This window comes from Physeter macrocephalus, chromosome 1 (genome assembly GCF_002837175.3).
Source record: "Physeter macrocephalus isolate SW-GA chromosome 1, ASM283717v5, whole genome shotgun sequence".
NCBI classification, from domain to species: domain Eukaryota; kingdom Metazoa; phylum Chordata; class Mammalia; order Artiodactyla; family Physeteridae; genus Physeter; species Physeter macrocephalus.
Window position 1 is genome coordinate 92,136,530 of NC_041214.2, and position 21,913 is coordinate 92,158,442.

The following is a 21,913-nucleotide window of genomic DNA, read 5'->3' on the forward strand; positions in this document are numbered from 1 at the left end:
ATATATACAATGGAATATTACTCAGCCATAAAAAGAAATGAAACTGAGTTATTTGTAATGAGGTGGATAGAACTGGAGTCTGTCATACAGTGTGAAGTAAGTCAGAAGGAGAAAAACAAATACCGTATGCTAAGACATATATATGGAATCTAAGAAAAATAAATTTCATTAAGAGCCTAGGGGTAGCACGGGAATAAAACACAGGCCTACTAGAGCATGGACTTGAGCATATGGGGAGGGGGAAGGTTAAGCTGTGACAAAGTGAGAGAGTGGCATGGACATATATACACTACCAAACGTAGGGTGGATAGCTAGTGGGAAGCAGCCACATAGCACAGGGAGATCAGCTAGGTGGTTTGTGACCACCTAGAGGGGTGGCATAGGGAGGGTGGGAAGGAGGGAGACGCAAGAGGGAAGAGATATGGGAACATATGTATATGTATAACTGATTCACTTTGTTGTAAAGCAGAAACTAACACACCATTGTAAAGCAATTATACTCCAATAAAGATGTTAAAAAAAAAAAAGACACATGCACCCCAATGTTCATTGCAGCACTATTTACAATAGCCAGGTCATAGAAGCAAACTAAATGCCCATCAACAGACAAAGGGATAAAGAAGATGTGGTACATATATACAATGGAATATTACTCCACATAAAAAGGAACGAAACTGGGTCATTTGTAGAGACATGGATGGGCCTAGAGAGTGTAATACAGAGTGAAGTAAGTCAGGAAGAGAAAAACAAATACTGTATATTAACGCATATATGTGGAATCTAGAAAAATGGTACAGATGAACCTGTTTACAAGGCAGAAATAGAGACACAGACATAGCAAACAAACGTATGGACACCAAGGGGGGAAAGGGGAGGTGGGATGAACTGGGAGATTGGGATTGACATATATATGTATATATGTACATATGTATAAAATAGATACATGTATGTATAAAATAGATAACTAATGAGAACCTGCTGTATAGCACAGGGAATTCCACTTCACTGTACAGTTCTAGAAACTAACACAACATTGTAAAACAACTATACCCTAACAATTAAAAAAATTAAACAATCCAAATGTCCATCATAAATGAATGGATAAATAAAATGTGGTATATCCATACAATAGAGTATTATTTGGCAATAAAAAGTAACAAAGTTCTGATACAGTCTACAACATGAATGAACCTTATTTGATCACTGTGGTTCTACTTATATGACACTCTGAAACTATAGGGACCAAAATCTGACCAGTGTTTGACAGGGGCTCACCTGGAGTGAAGAGGTTGATTACAAAGGGACTGGTGGGAATTTGGGGGAGTGTTGAAGTTCTTTTATATCTTTGTATCTTGTGGTTGTTACACAATTGTATACACTTCTCAAAAGTCACAGAACTATATACTAAACAGTATGAATCTGCTGTATGTAAATTATACCTTAATTTTTAGAAATACAGGAAAAGTCAATAGCATTCATATACACAATTAGTTAAAAGATACAGTGAATGAGAAAAGCTCATTTACAACAGCAAGAAAAAAGATAAAATATATAGAAAGAAACTTAAGAAATTTCTATGTAAAAAAGCATAAACACTCTTCTAAGACACAAAAGTAGATCTGAACAAACGAAATGGTGAGAACACCTCAACACCATCTCAAGATGTCAGCTCTCTGAAATTTAATTTACAAGTTTAATGCAATTCAAATAAAAATCCCAGTGAGCTTTTTTTTTGACATTGGTCATAAATCAGAAGCCTATCCTAAAGTTCATAAGGAAAGATAAGTACACAAGAATATGGAGGAAAACATTGAGATGGAAGAGCTCTGTAGGGGGACTAGCCCTGACTTTAACGTATACTACAAAGCGTCTCTAAAACGGATGAATAAACAGGTCAATGGAGCAGTCAATGGAACAGAAGTTCCAGAATAGCCAAACTACATCTAAAAATCTAGTATATGATAAATAAAGGTGGTATCTTAAGTTACTGAGGCAGTGATAATCTTTTTAATAAATGCTGTTTGGATTTCAGTATTACCAGAGATAAAAATATGGATACCCATTCAGAAGAAAAGATAAAATTAGATCCATTTCTCAAAACATACACAGGAATACACAGGAAACATACACAGGAAGTTTATTAAGGAATAAACTTCAAATGGATTAGAGATCTAAATGTAAGAAATAAAGCATTACGAATAGAAAAAAAAGCATGGGGAGACTATAACCTACATGTGATGTAGGGGAAAGCTTTTAAAATGTGACTAAAAGTCCAGATGCAATAAAATGAAAGATTGGTAAATTTTACTATATAAAAATAAAAAACGTTTGCATGGCAAAAAAAAAAAAAAAGCCACAATAAGCAAACTCAAAAGACAAATGACAAAATGAGAGGAAATATTCATAGGATACATCACAATAAATGACTAATATCCCTAACTTATAAGGAAAGTTTAAACTTTGGGGGGAAAGAGACCAAAAATGCTATGGAAGAGACTACGCACAACTCTCCTCTCCCAGGACAAGCCAGGGTGGTGAGCGCCTACCCCAAGACAGGTGTAGAAGGACCGAGGTCTCTGCACCGCTTTGCCCCCTGCGAGGCAGAGCGTCGCGCGTGCGCAGGACGCCTGGTGGGACAGCTGGATCTCTCCTTCCTCCCTGCCCCCCTGGCACCCCTCACCATCCAACCCGAGGAAAAGTGCCAGGAAGAGAACGGGCTCCCCAGCTCTCGGCGGAACTCTGGCTCATGGCCTTCAGTCTCTTTGGGCTCAGGAAGTACAACTTGGAGGTCAGTTCTTCAAAGGGTCGGGGGCCCCATTACCCCAGGACGCTTAGACTAGCAGCGGCGGGGGCGCAGGCGCAGTCCTCCTCAGCTCTGCTCATCTGCCCCCACTGTCGGGCCCTGCCCCACCCAGCAGGCTGTGCCTTGATCTTCTTTCGCTTCTTTTCTATGAAAATCGTTTATAGCTGTTTTAGGATTATGTCACCCTTTTGGCACAGACGTTGCTGTTAGACAAATTCTGGGGTCAAAATCCTGGACTCTATAATTCATTAGTTGTGTAGACTCAGTCAACTGCATCTGTACAATGGGCAGAGCTGTAACTACTTCATGATGTTGTCATGAGGCTTCAATGAGATAATGTCTGTAGAGTGCCTGGCATATTTTATTTAAAAAAATCAATATTAGTTCCCATTTCTGCTGGGCAACCCATTTCTACCCCACCCCACTTTCCCTACACACTCATCCTCAGAAAAATACACTGGGTCCTTTTCATGCCCCCTAAGACAGGGATAGAATCAGGTGTCCCTCCGGCCTGACATTATTTAATGTCATTCAGCCAACATGTAGTGAAGGCCCTGGCATCGTGTTAAGATTATAAAGATGATTTAGACACGGATCCCTTCTCTCTGGGGTAAGTGTAGTAGTAAGGGGAAAGAAAAGCAAAAAGAAAGAATACACATTTACTTGCTGTATCTTGAAAGGTCCTGGCAGGATATAGATGGTATACTCAAAATGGGTAAGTGGATTTTGATATCACATCTGCATTAATAGAGATATGTAAAATATATTAGGAAACCAGAGAAACGGTGGTTCATAATTTGGAGACAAATTAGAAAGAAAGTTTCTATACTAGTGGCATTTGAGTAAGAACTTGAGTGATGAGGAGATTTGTAAGAGGAGAATGAGGTGCTAGGCCATGAGAGGGAGAGAGAGAGAGAGAGAGTGAGAGCGCACCCTTGTGCGCAGAGCAAAGGCCAGAAGAATAAAAGTATAGACTGTGGTTTGGAAGAGTTGGTAGTCTGGTGTGAGTGGACCATTAGTGGCTTGGCGGGGAGGAAGGGACATGAGGTAAGCAAAGTAGAATGAAAAATACTTGACGGCCATGCTGTGGAGTTTGGACTTTATTTTCTAGGTCAGTGTCCTCAAAATGTGGTTCCCGGACCAGCAGCATCAACAGCATCTGGGAACTTGTTAGGAATGAAGATTTGGGGGCCCAACCTCACATCTACTGGGTCAGAAACTCTGGGGGTGGGTCTTAGCAATCTGTGTTTTACTGAGCCCTCCAGGTGATCTTGACACAAGATCAAGTTTGAGAAGCGCTGCTCTAGGCATCAGGGAGTCACTAAAGGCACTTCATCAGAGGAGTGATGCAATCGGAGCTGTTTTTTCAAAAGATAGTTTGAGGTGGGAGGAAGAAGGGGGAAGGGGACAGAGTCTTCAGGGGGTATTCCAGTGATTCTGGTGAGGGAACGAGGAAGATGCCAGCTGGGCAGTGAGCTTTGAAATGAGGGAGAGGCAGGACTGGTGACAATAGATTTGTGGGATATGGGTGTGGACAAAGAATGTCACCTGCCATTTCAGTGAAGAAAGGATGTTTTGGCTCTGAAGCCATCAACCACTGCAGCTGTCTTCCCCCACCCCTGACCCCCACAGTGTACCCCAAGGGGAATTCAGGATGGAGAAAAACAGGATACTGGCCCTAGATAGTGAAGATGCATAGTTTAGTGCTTTTCTGTGTATGTGGCTTATTGAAATTATCCCTTTGATATGCATCTTAACTTGCAAAGCAGTGGCACAGGGTGGGGTGAGGGGTGAGAACCCAAGGTATTGCATAGCATTTTATCTTAGTTTGCCTCACTTCCCTGTTTGTTTGTTCTCACCTTCACCGACCTGATGTGCACCTCCCCAACAAATTGTTAGCGTCTTACTCTTTGCCTAGGTCTCTGTGTTTTAGAGGCCGCAAGTCCCAATTGATAGAAAAGGAAATAGTGCCCAAATCCCATATGGAAATCAAGGCAAAAACAGTACTAAACCAAAAGATAAGTAAGTGTAAGGAAGTCCAACAAAAGTTTGGTTTTTCTCCTAATGGCTGCTTTGAGGCTATCTGTGATGTTGTGATTTATAATAAGAATATATGTTTGGTCTTCAACCCCATTTCTGGCACTGAGCTCCTAAAACCCTTGAAATTTCCGCCGTGCTGAGAGTGAAAAGGGTGTCTTTTTTTATGTTAATGAGGTGACTTTGGGGAAGCACCTAAGGTTGGGGGCTGGTTGCCAGAGAAACCAACCGTGATTAGAGGGTTGGAACTTTCAGTCCAGGGAGAGGAGAGGGACTGGAGATTGAGTCCAATCACCAATGGCCAACGACTTAATCAGTCATGTCTATGTTTTTAAGCCTACATAAAAATCCAAAAGGATGGGGTTTGAAGAGCTTCTGGGTTTCAATTCACTTGGAGATTTGGGGAGAGTGGCTGTTGTCCAACTGAAGTTCATGTGCCAGATGCACAGGGAGGCCAAACAAACTGAAATGTTGGAGTTTGGAATGGAGAAAGGTTTATTGCAGGGCCAGGAAAGGAGAATGGACGGCTCATACTCAAAAGACCTGAATTCCCTGATGGTTTTGGGGGAAGAGTTTTTATAGGCAAAATTGGGTTGGGGAGAGAGCTGCAGGGTGTGTGACCTCCCTCTGATGGTTTGGTGGGGAGGTAACTGGGTGGTGTTCCTGGAATCTCAATCATCAGCTGTCTGGTTCCAACCAGTCTGAAGTCCACATGCTTGTTTTCAGCCTGAAGTTACCATCCTCCACCTGGGTGGGGACCTTAGTTCCTGTAGAAGAACTCAGAGATGATAAAAGAAATTTTCACATGTTGAGGTAAAGGGAAGTCATTCTGGCTTATACATGAGTTAACTTGAATTTTATGCTAACTAGAATAGCCAGTTTGTGGCCTATCAAACATACATTGTACATCTGCTTTAATGATTAAAGAAAAGGGTACATTGACCAGAAGTAAAGAATGTCCATGTTAAAAATAAAGATTAAATGCCTCCCTTCCTGGAATGCCAATGCTGGTACTCCTATGATAATGAGAATACCTTCCCAGGTGCCAAGGCCATACTACTTGCTGTGTACGTACTGATCTGTTTTTGGGGTTTTTTTGGTTTTGTTTTTGAAACCTTGAAGGAATGTATCCCTGACTTGTTTGATGTTCTTTGTTCTGACAAGACATAAAACTGTGCTGAAAACCATGCTTCTCCAGAGCAGGTCTCAGAGTTATCTGAGAGGCTGTCTTCTGGGCTATAGTCCTCAGTTTGGCTCAGATAAAACTCTTTTCTATTCCTATTATAAATTGTTTACTGATTATTTTTGTGGACAGAGATATGTACCAGATTGTTATGTATGCCCCTTGAGGAGGAACCAGGAGCCTGCCCATTGCTGCATTATTGCTTCTTGACTGCCTTTCCTTTGTTTCTGCATTCCCTCACTCCTCTAATTAGTAACTGTTTGAATCTGCCCTTTTGAACTCAGGGAAGGTCTAGGAGGCTGAAACCTTTTTCCTACAAACAAGAAATGGGGGACACGGAAATGCTTTCGTACCCAGGAGAGCCCCACAGGGTTCTGCTCAGTTTCGTGGTGCACCTGGAAAAGGCATGGACACTCCATGCCCTTTCCCCATATGCATCTCTTCCATCTGGCTGTTCCTGAGTTATATCATTTTATAGTAAACCAGTAATCTAGTGAGTAACCTGGTTTCCTGAGTTCTGTGAGCTGCTCTAGCAAATTACTTGAACCCAAGGAGGGGGTCATGGGAACCTCTGATTTTATAGCCATTGGGTCAGAAGCACAAGAACAATCTGGATTTGCAATTGGCACCTGAACTGGAGGGCAGTCTTGTGGGGCTGAGCCCTTACCTCTGGAATCTGATGCTATCCCCAGTTAGAAAGTGTCAGAATTGAGTTGAATTGTAGGACACTCAGCTGGTGTTGGATTGCTTGGATGTATGGGGGAAAATCCCACAAATTGAAATTGGATGCAGAAACTTACTATCTTTAGGGAGACATCAAATATCTCAATATTATTTGTAATTCTCTTTTTTTCTTTGGAGAAAAAGGTGCCCTAATTTGCTGGGGCCTAGTGAGCCATTTCAGTAATCTAGCACTAATGCTAGAAAGGTGAAACAAAAACTCTTGCAGCAAGGAGGGGCAAGTGTAGTTTGATAGGTTATTATGTATGCTTTCTCTAGAAGGAGAGAAGAGATGAAACCTGCAGCCTACCTTTACCTTTGTAATAACCTGTGTGTTAAGGAGGAAAAATACTAAGAAGTGTGATTTTTACAGCTGAACGTGGCAGCAATGAAGTCAATAGTAAAGTTCTACTGTGATACTATTTAGCAACAGCTAAGCACAAAATCAAGCAAAGACATCTGCCCACATGGTATGTTGTACACTGTGTGTATTGTAGGAAACACCCAGAATCTAAACCTAAGGAAAAAGAAAAAATAAGTGGGAAGGAACGCAATCTGTTCCTAAAATGGATATAACTTTATTTATAGCAGATATCAATGATAATACCTTCCACAGAGCAAAAGCAGTAATCCAAAGGCTCACCAACCACACTATGAAACTTGCGTACACATTGCAATCAAGGATCCAGACCTTAGCAGGGACCAAACTTTTGCTTTTTTGAAGCAAATTTAGCTAAAATATCCATAGATACAAAACAATCATAACTCTAAGACTTTAATGAATCACCAAAAACTAAATGTCTGATTTTTTTAAAAAAGACATATCATTTACCTTAAACTTCCTCAACTCTCTGGACAAAGAAAAAGATTCTGGGTTTTTAAGTTCTTCAAACAGGAATTCCTCAGAGGAAATCTGCTTTGAGCATTGTGCAGGAATCCATTTCTGAGAGAAGCTCAGAATAATGGGAACTCCTCAGCCTCCTCCATAGAGGAAAAGACCCCTGTAGGAGACAGTACAGCTCTAGGGCACAGAAGCCTTGGAGCCAGACTAACTCCTTCGAATCCCAGAACTTCAGCTTATTAATTATGTGACCTTTGTCAAGGTACTTATCCTCTCTGTGCATGTTTTCTCAGTTATGAAATGGGGATACCAATAGTATCAATCACACAGATATAAAGCTCTTATAAAGGGGACAAAATAAGTACACAATATTAACTATTACTGTCCGACCAAAAAAACTGTGTGTACACGTATCTTTAGGAAAAGAAAATGACATTTCTTCCATCATTTTTGGAGAGAGGCTGGGACATGGATAACGAGATAGTTTGCTATTAAAACTTTCTTCTGACTTGAGGAACTATTTAAAAGTAAATTTTGGGCTTCCCTGGTGGCGCAGTGGTTGAGAGTCCGCCTGCCGATGCAGGGGACACGGGTTCGTGCCCCGGTCCGGGAAGATCCCACGTGCCGAGGAGGGGCTGGGCCAGTGAGCCATGGCCGCTGAGCCTGCGTGTCCGGAGCCTGTGCTCCGCAACGGGAGAGGCCACAACAGTGAGAGGCCCGCGTACCGCAAAAAAAATTAAAAAATAAAAAAATAATAAAAGTAAATTTTGACATGTCCGTATTCCTTATGGTAGGCACGACTCTAGCCTTTTCTCTGTCCAGACGTTATTAGGGAGACATATTTTTAGGGAGAAAGCATGACGTGGTAGGACTTAGCAAAAGGGAGGAAAAGGGTTTTTTCTCATTTTTCTCATGAGAAAATGAGAGTCTCTGGAGATTCCTGTGATTTATCTGTTAAAACTGCAAGCGGGGTATACATAAAAGTACAATAATATCCAGAGGGAAAAATGTTCAGAGATGGGTAGCATTACTAGGGCAGGGGAAGCGCACACCAACCATATGGCAGGTTATAAGAATCAGCAGGGAGCAAGGACAAAGTTAGAGGCCGATCAGAGTTCAGAGGTCACAAGTTCTGGAGTAAGAAACTCTTGTTTCCCAAATAAGTGGTGAGGACTCCAGAGCTGTCTTCCTTACTCCTGCCTCTGCCAAAGATTTAGGGAACATGTTTCTCTGCGGTGTTACTAGCAACCTGAGTCAGGCAGCAAACATTTATTCAGCACCAACTGTTCACCAGGCGCTGTGTTGTCAAAAATAATAGCCTTAGTCCCTTTATTACCAAGGTTGCTCAGTCTCTGTCCTGGCCACTCCTCTGGCCATGGGGCAGGGAGGTTAACATAGGTCTCTAATTTTCCATAACCAAAGCCCTCCTCCCACCCGACCACCCTTCACATTAGGGTTTTACCTTTAGGGTAGGGATCAAAGAGCAAACAGACAAAACTGAGGGACTACCCGAGAGATGGCAATAAAAGGAGGATCCACTGACAGATGGTACTTCAGTTGAACAACACAGAAGATGATTTCAGATTCACAGCACTCCACCCCTCTAGCCTCCACAAGGACGATACGAGAATGAGGCACACTACCTCTGCAGCAAGATTACACAGATCTCCGGGGCTTTTATCTTCCAGAAAATGTAACACTCCAGAAATGACAGACCAGCAGATTCTTACTCTTACACAAAGCACTTCTTTTTTTTTTTTTTTTTTTTTTTTTTCTGGCTGTGCAGCCAGGATTTTAGTTCCCCAACCGCGGGATCGAACCTGTGCCCCCTGCAGTGGAAGCGCCCGGCGTCCTAACCCCTGCACCGCCGGGGAATTCCCCACAAACCACTTCTTGAGATGAAACAATTTTCAAGGTGTTTTTACATAAGGATTTAGATTAGAATTTACTCTGCTTCTTCAACTGTGCCTTTTGCAAGCTTGGCTCAACTTATCCTTCCAATACTCTTCTTACTCAATTCCTTTATCTTTCAGCTCCTGTTTGACACGTTTCAGATAGTGAGGATCAGGGTAGCCATACCTGCAGAAGAAAAAGGCCATTAGCTTCATCACAGATGGTTTTAAAGAATCTGTACAGTAGGTCCCTGGCATTAACATTCAGTGTTGCAAATATTCACAAGCAATCCTGAAGGCTGATTTGTAAGTGTGCTAATGTGAGTCATTTCGCTAGTGAGTAGGCCTAAATGTCTGCCCAGGATCTGCATTCCAACAAGACTTTAATTTTCAGCTCATGGTAAGCAATGACTCTTATAAAGTTATAATATACTATATTTTTATGGAGGGTAATCATTTTGCTACAGGAAGATTTTCAAATTTGGGAAATTAAGTCTTAAGATGTATTCCCTTTTGAATATTAAGGGTCTGAGGTATTCTATCTGAATTTCATAAAGAGCAATTGGATTGTCCATAATACAACTTCCATCTCTAGTAAGTAAGACTTTTTCTAGAGTTCTGTTAGCCAAGTGAATTTAGGATCTCTGTGGACTCATGGGAGGGTAGGGTAGAAGAAAGGGTGATCTTAAAAGAAGACAAAGTAAATAACATTCCTAGGATCTACCCTTCAAATAGACATGAAACCCCAAATTAAATCACCTTAGATACCATTCATCTTGGATTCTGAAGATCTGATGCCTACTGATGCAAAATTTATTAACTGTATGACGCTTTGTGGTTGGGAGGGTAGAAGGGCATAGGACGCCATCTTTCGATCTTTGAGATTATCCCCCCAGATGAGCATCTGTCAAAACACTGCATCCAATCCCACTGCTAGAAACTGTCTCCTTGCAGTCACATCCTCAAATTGCCATGTATCACGACCTCTAAAATCTGTTTAGCAGCCATTCTGTTTCAAAAGCTTCTCACCTTTCTGGTCCCCCAAACCTGGACGTTTTGTGGTGGATATCATTCCACGTAATGACATCTGAGACTCCTAATACTCGAGAGTCTCCCACTGTGAAAATCAGTTTTTGGTCAAAGGCCCTATGAAGCAGATGCAAAACCTCATTTCCTTCCTTGTTATCAGGCAAGTACGCAGTTCGACATATTCCAGAAAATCTCTTTCCGGGGTTTGGGTGCTCTTTCTATATGAAGGCAAGAAAATGTCACATGAAAACATTGTGTCAGAATTTTACTATATGTGTAGATGTGTTCATGTGCATATAGAGCAAACAAAAATCAACAAAAGTATTCAAGGTTTGCTCACATTCCCCATATAATTCATATTTCTCCTCTTTCCCCAAGTTCATGCTGGGAACACTATCCACCTTCCTGACTTCCCCCACTCCAGCACACAATCACCACCCACCTTTTCTCTGCCTTAATAGACACAAAAGATACCTAAATTATAAGCAAACATTGTTACGTTTATCAGCATTTAAAATCCTTGCATATGACCATGGAGATAACTACCTGGGAAATCCACTGTCTAATTGCTAACAGAACAGTCCCTCTTGCTCTGCTAATCCCAGCATACTGGAAAGAAACCCATGGACCTCAGAAACACTTACTGTTTGTATGCCTCCTTCAATACTGTAAGTAATCACAATGGTGCCACAGGATTCATAACCTGGAAGTGAGTCTCTTTTGAAAATGACACGCATGTTTCCATCTGGCTGATTCCCTTTCTGGACACCATAGGAAGTCTGACATATAGGACAGACTGGCTTATATGACAAGGCTTTGTTGATACAAGGGCTGCAGAAATCATGCTTGCACTTTGAGAGCACTTGTCTGTTACTAATGGTGTTCAAACAGATGGTACATATGCCCTTTTCCTTGTCCACTTCTGACACCTCAGAACTCGCAGAGCGCTGCAATGTTGGTGAAGCTGTTTTTGAATCACTACTATCAGTGTCCGTGGGTGTTTCATTCCGTTTCTCTCTAGCTAATGGAGACACTCCCCCTCTGTTTAAGACATACTGTTTTGCCTTTGTAAGGTGATTTGGCAACCCAATCAAAGTCATTGACTCTTGATTTAGCACAAAGTCTACACATGGATGCCTTTTTCGAAAGTCATCAGAGAACTTGGTCCCATGTAAGTGCTTTCTCTCCTTGCCTGAAAGTTTCAGCAAAAGAACTTCTCTCATAATCTGACATGAGACATGTTGATAGGCATCGATGAAACTTGAATAAGCGTGCACAGATAGATCTAACTCCTTGGTTTTAGGTTCAAATAGAATGCAGGTTTTCTGACTTGTTCCCAAAACCTTACTTTGAGTGTCGTACTTTTTTTCTATCTGTGATATCTCCTGGAGTAACTCTGCTTCTAAAAGCTTATAGCGAGCAGTGTCAACCTCAATTCCATTCATCATGTATTTGGGAGTCAATATTTTCACAGGTGCCTCGACAAGACTTTCAGAGATTTCTGAGGCAAGAAAATGTTTGGCAGCTGAAATGTCATGTGCGGTCCCAAGGAGAGTTAATTCTCCTCCTTTCTCCTTTATGAGGAGCTTTGTAAACTGGTGATTTAATTCCTGTTTGATTTTGTGTGCCTGCTTACTGTCTGCCAGAGCAACACATTCCTGCCTCAGAGTCTCCACACTCTTCTGAAATTCTCTGACAAAAGACTCGCGAGCTGCTTCGAGGTTACCTGACTGACTTGAGGTGAAGTCTAAATAGACCATATTTGGAGAACTCTCCTGAGCTTTTATTTTTGTACCAAATCTTCTCTCTATTGAGTATATGTTATCAGGGCAGGTGTATGTGAAGTATTCAAAGAAAGCCAAGGGAACTTCAAAACGGTTGCTTTTTTCTTCCAACCTGGTTTTTGGTTCAGAGGGAGAAACACAGCTGTTCCCGTCCTGCTGACGGAGTGGCTCCCTCTCTGTTGTCAAAGGGGAAGATTCTCGTTTCTGCTCCTTTTCCAGGAGTTGTTCACTCAAGAAGCCATGTATTTTTTCAATATCTCTGAAGTCACCGCGCACTTCCTCAATTCCTTCACGGCCCTTCACTCGTTCGACATTGGGGCAGAGAATGGCGATGTGCTCCCTGTGCTCTTTAGACAACAGGTGACAGTTCAGTTCAGCTGTGACAGTAAGAAAGATCTGAAATTTTAAAAGGGAACAAATAAAATCTATTAGACATCCAGGTCTACGTTCCTCTCAGGAGAATGTCTAGAGACTAGAGAGATAACCGCTGTGACTTCTTTCAAATCCTTTTTGCAAAGCATGCAACGTACTACAACCCAGAGGCACCCAGCCCTGTCGGTACATTAGAATGGCCTGGGGAGAAAAAACAAAAACAAAAACCCAAGGCCCAAGCACATCTCCAGAGATTCTGATGTAAATGTAGAGCCCGGGCACTAACATTTTTAAAAGTTCCATGGACAGGAAGTCTGGATTCTAGAGCTGCCACTATTGCTTTGACCTTGGGGAGTAAGGCAATGGGAAGGCACTTCGTTGGACTTTCTGGGTAAATTGCTGTGTTTCTGACTCAAGAGTGTGAGCCTGGGAGGGAGTCATAAATCTGAGGATGATGCTTTTTCCTATTATTGTTTTTTCTCTTCTGCCCTCGTCCTTCTTTCTTTTTTTTCTCTTTTTAAAAAACAAAACAAAACTAACCCCCTAACTGCATGCAGTGTTGCTGGGCCCTCTAAACCCTGGCCTTTAGAAGCTCAAGTATAAGACAAACACCAGGTTAGGCGAAAAAGGACAGAGGCAAATTGAATGTAATATAAAAGCAAGATTTCTAATGTTTTGTTCTCCCTCGAGGTCTTTGCACAAGCAATTTCCTCTGCATATAACATCCTTCCTCTAGATCTTCAAAATGTTTCCTGAATCCAGCCACTTCTCACACCTCCATCAGGACCACCCAGAGTCCAAGGCATTGTCATCTTGCACCTGGCTCACTGCAACCCCTCCTAACTGGACTCTGACCTTCCACTTCAGCCTCTTCCTAGATTCTGTTCTCCATACAGCAGCCAGAGTGATCCTGCAGAAATGTGAATCAGATCACTCTATTCCCCTGCTTAAAACCACCTAAGGAATCTCCTAACATTTAAGTTAAAATCCAAAGTCCTAACCTTCATCCCTAAAAGACCTGACTTCTAGGTACCTCTCCACGTTCCTCTCTCACTCTCTCTCTTGCTCTCTGCCCTCCAGCTCAGGATGTGAGCTCCTGTCTGGATGTGTGTGGGGAGGGGGGGAGCGGGGGGTGTCAGCTTTACACTTGTTTTTTTCCCTCTGCCTAGAACCTTCTTCCCCTAGAAATCCACTTAGCTAGCTCCCTTACTTCATTTGTGTCTCTACTCAGAGGTCACCTCATTTGAGAGGTTTTTCCTGATATCCTATTTAAAATAGTAGTCCTGTTACTATCATTTATCCTGTTTTATTCTTCTTCCTAGCAGATATTTATCACTGGCAGATATTTTATTCCGTATCTATATGTTTACTATTATTGTCTGGTTCCCTCACTAGAATGTAAGGTCCCTGAGGGCAGGGTCTGCTGTGTTCCTGGCTGATCTTCAGCTCCTGTGACAGTGCCTGGCACACAGTAGGCAGTTGATACTGATTTGTCCAATGACCCTGCATGGCTGGCCCCTGCTCATCATTCAAGTCTCAGGCCAAATGTCACCTCCTCAGAGGCTCTGACTTCTGGTCGAAAATAACACAGATACCTTCTCCTTCCCTGCCCTGGCCCTGTCACTCTCTAAGGCAAAACCCCATTATATTTTCTCCTTAGCACATATCACTCTCTGAAATGGTTTTATTTATTTTGTTTTCTTGCTTATTGTCTTTCTATGTACCTCTCCATCCCCAGCAGGGACCTGTCTGTTGTGTTCACCTCTGTGTCCCAATGTCTACAACAGTGCCAGGCTCATAATAAATCCTCAGCAAATGGTCCTTGGACTGGAGAGTTAGTTGCAGGAACATACCTAGCTCCTTCAATACTCACCTTCTGGACACAGGAATCCACAGCGCTAGAAATGTCCCTTTCATTTGGATGCTTCTCACCAGGCCTCGCCCCTTTTCGTGACTGTGTCAAAGAAGACATCCTGGTGTTCTTCTCTACTGTATTTTCATCGGGTTCCAGGAAAATAGTCACAGGTTTGTTGTCAACCAAAATTTGGTGCTTTCCTTTCTTCAACACTCCCTCCTTACCTTCAGTGGAGACATTAAATATATACATACACATAGAAATGGGAGCAATTTCAAATAATCCTCTTACACATGCATCTGTACCTTGCCCCAGCACCCTCCCAGTAAGGGCTGCTCCCTGCATCCTGGAATGGTGGGTTGGTGATAAGGTGAGCTACCTCTTCAAAACTCTAAAGTAGGCAGCTTAAGTTCTACTGTAGAAAGGAAAGCTTAATGATAATGGAATATCGTCCACTCATTAAAAGTCATGTTCCTGAAACTGTTGCCAGTTCCCCATTTCAATGACACTCATTATGAGTTAAGTGAAAACAGCAGGAATCAGAAGTGTAGACTCAGTTTTACAACTACTATGTGTTTACTGACATTCAGAGGAAAAGGCTGGGAGGAAATATATCAAAATGTTCACATTGTTTCTCTCCAGATGGTTTTCTTCTTTATTCTTTTCTCCCTTTTCCATAGTGAGCATATGTAACTTGTCGAATTCTCAAACACAAATCAGTGGAATAATTATGTAAAACATAAAAGTGAAATTCCTAAGTGACAAGGGCTGACAGGCGTCTGGGGGTGGTAAGCGTCTTCTGAGAGCTGAGAAATAGGAGTCACCGCGAGGAGACTGCAAAGTATCAACTTTCAGGCGCAGTCGGCCCAGGTCAGAGACTGGGCACTTGTGAGCTCTGTCCTCCAATCTGGGGCTGCGCCTCTTGCCAGCAGGACCCCCAGGTTCCTGTCCCCCACCAGACTTTCTCCCTCCCTCTCTCCTAGGTCAGCTTGAACTGGGTCTGCATGGAGCCCCCCCACCCCTCCCCTCTTCCCAGGGACGGTGGTTGCCCCCACAGCCCGGGCCCGCAGCTCACTCGCCCTTTGCACGAACTGCACCCGGAAGGTGTCCGAGTTGGGGTCGTTGCGATCCAGGGCCTGCACGGTGCACTCCCCGCCGCCCGATTCCCGGCTCTGGAAGTACTTTTCCAGCTTCCATGCTAGGCGGGTGCCGGGATGCGACACCCGCACGAGCAGTGGGGACGGCGGACAGAGGTTCGAAGCCATGGCTCTCTGCATGGGTATGGCGCCGCGACTCGCGACGCCGCTGTGCCGGGGCCGGGCAGGGGTGCGTCGGGCCCTGCCGCCCTGGAGCGCAAAGTTTCAGTTTCGCTTTCCCGGAGATCTCTCTAGGTTTCCTGCAGAGCCGCACCCGCTCCTCTCTTCGCTGCCCTCCCTGCCGCGGACTGCCGGGTGAGTAGGTCCTGTCCCCTTTTCCCGGGGCGGTGGGGCGCCGAGGCGCCCGGGTCTCCTCTCCTGCAGACTCGGGCAGGGAGCGGGCCGGGGAGAAGAGGTTGAGAGACGCGCCCAGGGCCAAGCCTCGGAGGCTGGGCAGATGCTCAAGTCAAAGAAAGTTTCTCCTGAGTTTGTGATTCCTTTTAACTCTTACTGTTGTTACTATTATTTGCAGCTGAAATGTAATTCACATTCTGAATTCAGGTTAAACTTACCTACATTTAAAAAAAATTTTGAATTTGTTCACCTGCGTTGTGACACATCACATGTTACCTTCTCTAACGCTATGCTTTAGACTGGCTCTTGGGGCTTTTCTGCTCTCATTTCTCGCATTGGCCAACGATACTGAACTGCATGCTGTGTCCTGTGTACTATAGGGAATAAAGGTGAAAGGGGAGGCACCTGACCTCACCTGCTGGTAAGGTGAGGTAGACTTGTCACTAAAGAAGCAAAATCTCTTGAAGGCCTCGATAGGAAGTTTGAAGAAGAATCTTAAAAGAGAGAAGGAGAGGGAGGGATGGGGAGCATCAAAAGCACAGAGACCACTGTATCTGAAGCACAGAGGGGACACTGAGGCCTTGGGAAGCCGTGATGAGTAAGGGAGATGACAGAGGAAGGGTCTAGATCAGTGCTGTCCAATAGAAATATAATGTGAGCTACATTTAAATTTTAAATTTTAATAGCTATAATTTTTAAAGTACAAACAGGTGAAATTAATTTTAATTTTGTTATTTAGCTCACTATATCCTAAATTAACCATTTAGGCATGTAATCAATGTTAAAAACTTATTAATGAGATATTTTACATTCTTTTTTGTCATCCTGAGTCATTGCAATCCAGTGTTTATCTCACATTTACATCATCTTTCCGTTGTGATTAGCCACATTTCAAGTGCTCAAGAGCTACATGTGGCTAATGACCCACACTGGACAGCACAGTTCTAGACGGTGAAAAGTCTTCAAGATCGGTAACGAGATATGGAAGGCTCATAGGCAGGGCAAGCAGGAGAGTGACATGTCAGATGTGCATTTTAGAAAGCTGGTGTTGACAATCATGTGAAGGACACATTTCCATGCAGGGATGAATGGAGGTGGAGAGGCCAGAGGTAAGGTTTTTAGCACGTGGCTGGTAAGACTGGAAATGGGTGAGTCTTTTTTTTTTTTTTTTTTTTTTTGCGGGACGCGGGCCTCTCACTGTTGTGGCCTCTCCCGTTGCGGAGCACAGGGGGCACGAACCTGTGTCCCCTGCATCGGCAGGCGGACTCTCAACCACTGCGCCACCAGGGAAGACCATGGGTGAGTCGTTATGAAGAGCAATTTGGCAGTGCTATCAGAATTATGACTGCATATACATCCCTATTCTGCAGTTCCACTTCTAGGAATTTGTCCCGTTTATTGATTAGCATCTGTGTGAAGTGACCTATGTACTAAGTTGTTCTTTACAGCCTTTTTTATAATAGTAAAAGATTAGAAACTCCTTGTGTCCATAAAAGGGGGTACTAGCAGTTGAATAACTTATAGTGCATCTATGCAATGGAATGCAATGAGCAGTAGAAAGAAGGAAGACCCTCTCTATGTGCTAACATGGAAAGATCTCTAGAATACATTAAATGGAAAAGGGAAGATGCAGAACAGTGTGTATAACATGCTACCTTTTGAGGATGGGCACAGGCTCTGAAGAGCACTCTGACCAAGGTGATGTCCCAGAGCTTCCTCCCCATGAGGGCAAAGACCCAGAGGTGAAGGAGAGTTCGGAGAACATCGAGTAGTGCCATTTCGAAGCACTGTAGTTCCGCCGGAGCATTGGGTATGTAAAGGGGAGGCTGGGAAACTGATATGGCAAAGAGACCCTTGAATACCAGGCTGAAGAGCTTGATCTTTACCATAGGTGATGGAGTCTGCTGAAGGTTTTGAGCAGAGAGTGCTTTTCAAATAAATGCCTTCTTTGTGAGGAAAAAAAGATGCTTCTTTTGTGTAAAAATGCTTCTGGAAGGACACAGGAGAAGCTAATAACAGTGATTGCCTCTGGGAAGGGAATTTAGTGAGGGGAGTAGGAGGGAACCTTTTATACTTTCGAAATTTGAACAATTCAAACAATAAAACATAAAATTAAGTACATTTAAATGTTTAAAAAGAATGTATCGCCATAGCTCAGGCAAGAGGCCCTGAGGCCCTGAAGTGAAGTGGTATCAATGGGCAAGGAGGGTAGGGCCCTATCTGAAAGTGATTTATGTGGACAGGACCCAGTGATGAGTTGAATATGGGACAGAAGAGAAGATTCTAGACTTCTGACTTAAGTGGATAAATGGTGTATCATTTACCAAGCTGTGGAATCCAGGAGATAAAGCATGGATTTTGGAGGGGGTTGGGTGAGGGTAGGTAGCGGTGTGGGGAATGGAGATGAGGAGACTATGGGTCCAGTTTTGCAGAGGCTGTGTTTGAGGGGACTATGGGACATTCAGGTAGTCTTGAAAAGTGAGACTTTCAGGAGAGCCATAGCCTAGAGATACAGATGTGGGAGTCATATTTGCAGCTGGTGAGTTGAAGTCGTGAGAGTGGATGAGATCACCCTTTGAGGGTGTACAGAATGAGCTGAGACGTGCCTCTCGACAAAATCCTGGGACAGTTGACTGAGGCTGAGTCCAAGGGAAAGGTCTGTCACAAGGCATAAGCACAGTTCCCTCTCTTTGGACACTCTGCAGGGGTCTTCACTAACTCATAGGCTGGTTTTTCCTCATTGCTCTTTGAATGCTGTGCTTAGTTTCACCATTTGGTATCATCCTCCTCTTCTAAATATGTAAAACCCTGCTTCGTCCTTTAAGGCCTGGCTCTAGCCTCACCTTCCTCATAAAGCTTTCCCTGCTGTAGCCCATACAGTTCTTTCCCTTCTTTGAATCTCTGTAAAGGATAGAGGGTAAACAGTAACAACAGCAACAAAAGCAATGTGTGCATCTTCACCAATGAAATTAAAAATCACTCAAGATCAGAAATCTTGTTTAGTCTTCCTGTTGTGTATTCTCACCAAATTCCCTAAGATGCTCATCATATTACATCCTTCTGTTCATTCCTAGAAGGGGGCCGCCACATTTGGGAAACGCAAAACAGAGTAAACATTGAAAGACCCCAGAGACCTGGAGGATGGACTTTTCCAAGGTAAAAAGCATAAATGTATATAAGTAATAAACTTTGATCAGCACGTGAATAGTTCTTCCTGTAACAGCAAAAAATCTGGGGTCTTCAGTTATAACTGGCATTCTTATTTGGTTTTACTCTCCCAATAAAAGTTTTCTCCTTGCCCCATGCGAGAGATGGAGACTCAAGAATATGCTAGTATAATCAACAGAGTCAACATGAGGATGGGTGATTACTTTTAAAATGTCGCCTCAGTATCATTTTTATTCTCTCTACTCATTCAGCAATTCTGCTTTTGCAGCATGCGGGGAGGAGGAGGATGGAGGAGGAATAAAAATAAGGGACTAGGGAAAAGGCACCTCATTTGTTTATCCTGAAAATTCCACATTCAGGCTTGTATCATGAAATAAGCAATTGAAAGTGGTAGATGGGGAGGTGTAGCTGATGAGGCTCATGTCCCCATGTCTTCTGTTCTGTCTAGAGAAACCCCACAAACCTTTAGAGATTGGAGTCCTGTCTGAGAGTTTTGGGTCATTTTGGTCTGTGACCTTTGAGCCTTTTCAAGTGGTAATCTCCAGCCCTTCATCCCATCCAGAATTAAAAGTGCATTGGCCTCTAGGGAAGCGGGGTAGAGTCATTGTTGGCTGGAACATTTAGTATTTCAAGTATTTCAGGCACACTGATTAAACAAACAAACGTGTTCCCTTTCCCCCTCAAACCCAGTGTTCTTAGGAAGGTTTCTGTTGCTTTGTGTTTATGAAACGGTATTTGTCATCAGTAATCTGTAAATCATTCGGTCTCAATTTTTTTTAAACCACTCTCACTTTTCACAGGGTGTTGGAGCAGCAGCTTACAATGAGAAATCAGGTAGGATCACCTCACTCTCACTCTTGTCTCAGAAAATCTTTGCTCATATCTTTCCTCAGTGGAGAAAGGGGAATACAGAGGAGACTATCTCCCCCACAGATGCTCAGGTGCGTGACTGAGGGACCTTGTGGGGACCAGGCATATGCCTCAGAAGGGGGACTGCTTCGGAAGCAGTGTGGCACCAGCAGATGTGTTCCCTTAGGGCTCCTGTTGATCCTATCCTTTGCCCACAAGATGTGAGACCCTTCTGACCACAGCCCTAGAACTGAAACTGTTCATAAGAGGTGACCCACTGATTGTCTCCTTGTTCAACAAGGCTTGTAAGAGCCAAAATGGAACCTGCCTAAACTTGGGTGGCCCACTTGAGATTTTCAACCAAAGCACAAGCCTGTTGGCTCTGACTACTCATGTGCTGCTGCTTTTAGGTAATTGTAATTGAGGCCACCAGAGGTCTTTCTAGGTGGCTCAGATTAGAAATGGGAATTGAAGTAAAAAATAACTAATTACTACACTATAATCTATTTTAGCGCACTCATTTTTTTCACATCTCTGAAGTAAGGCTACTCTCTACCCACTGATAGGTTGAGTTGGCATCATTTTTCCTTCCTCAGTGGCATATAATAATGATGCCTTAGACCCCATGAAATACACTGGCACAGGTCGGGTTCTCCAGGACACGGAAACTGAGATGGAGTTAGGAATGCAGAAGGTAAAAGGAAAAGAGAAGAAACTGCATTGGGCAGGTGGAGCCATCAGACTGTAATGAAAACCTGGCAAAGCTCTGCCAGTCCGGGCTTCCCTGGTGGCGCAGTGGTTAAGAATCCACCTGCCAATGCAGGGGACACAGTTTCGAGCCCTGGTCCGGGAAGATCCCACATGCTGCAGAGCAGCTAAGCCTGTGTGCCACAACTACTGAGCCTGTGCTCTAGAGCCCGCGAGCCACAGCTACTGAAGCCCGTGCGCCTAGAGCCCATGCTCTGCAACAAAAGAAGCCACTGCAGTGAGAAGCCTGCGTACCACAACGAAGAGTAGCCCCATGCTCGCCACAACTAGAGAAAAGCCCACGTGCAGCAGCTAAGACCCAATGCAGCCAAAAATAAATAAATAAATAAATAAATTTTAAAAAAGCTCTGCCAGCCTGAGGTTGCTCATTGGCGGAGTCCCACGTTGGACATCAATGGCCTTGTTCATCCATTGGTGGAAGCCGCCCTGAGAATAGCGTGACCTGGGTTGGAAGGCTGAGATGAGCCCTGAGGGGCTAACAACTGGAGGCTGTCAGCTAACCATACTACCCCCTTCACTGAAGGGGGATCTGAGCAGCACATCATCTTGCTGCCACATGCAGTAAATAATTTTTAGCCAATCAGTTTTAATTCCACCAAAATCGTGCTACAAAACTAGAGTATGGTGGAGAATTATTTACTGTCATATTGTCAGTGCTCCGCCCATGTGCTGGACTATGCCCCCAGGAGCATCCTCAACCAATGACTGATAAAAACTTGACAAATATCCCAGCTCCTTTACCCCTCTGGTGATATAATTCTGAGACACATGGTCTAAACTGTCCCCCTGTGGAGTTAAGCTTCATTTGCTTTGTAACACCCCCTTTATTCATTTCTTTCCTTTCCCTGTCTCACTTTCCCACTCACCTCTTCCCATCCCACACCCCTGGTGTTTTCTGGGATAACCTCCCAAATAAACTTACACTCAAACCCCTGCCTCAGAATCAGCTTCTAGGAGAACCCAAGCCAAGACACTGACAAAGGCTAACGAGTTATGAATAAAGCCTCCACATATTTTTTTTTTTTTGCCTCCACATATTTTTGACTCATAAATAAGTCCTTTCTAATACTTGTGCCTTAAACATGGGTCTTCCCAAACTTGCCATATTTATGTAGATTTTTA

At 43.4% G+C, this 21,913-nt stretch overlaps 2 protein-coding genes across 2 annotated transcripts in view; one reads left to right on the plus strand and one right to left on the minus strand.

The window, feature by feature from the left end:
- Positions 1 to 7,297: 7,297 nt before the first annotated feature.
- DTX3L (deltex E3 ubiquitin ligase 3L) lies at positions 7,298 to 15,881 on the minus strand. The gene is made up of 5 exons (XM_007116689.4): positions 15,592 to 15,881; positions 14,535 to 14,740; positions 11,150 to 12,685; positions 10,506 to 10,723; positions 7,298 to 9,663 (listed from the first exon to the last, which is right to left on the minus strand). The coding sequence occupies exons 1-5, from the start codon at positions 15,791 to 15,793 to the stop codon at positions 9,594 to 9,596; spliced, it is 2,232 nt and encodes a 743-aa protein (XP_007116751.2). The 5' UTR covers positions 15,794 to 15,881; the 3' UTR covers positions 7,298 to 9,593.
- PARP9 (poly(ADP-ribose) polymerase family member 9) overlaps positions 15,423 to 21,913 on the plus strand; it is a 28,961-nt gene continuing 22,470 nt past the window's right edge. The window contains exons 1-4 of the mRNA XM_007116690.4: positions 15,423 to 15,499; positions 15,898 to 15,967; positions 19,081 to 19,162; positions 19,975 to 20,008. Coding sequence (XP_007116752.2) covers positions 19,148 to 19,162; positions 19,975 to 20,008 — 49 coding nt within the window. The 5' untranslated portion in view covers positions 15,423 to 15,499; positions 15,898 to 15,967; positions 19,081 to 19,147. The remainder of the gene's footprint in view (positions 15,500 to 15,897; positions 15,968 to 19,080; positions 19,163 to 19,974; positions 20,009 to 21,913) is intronic.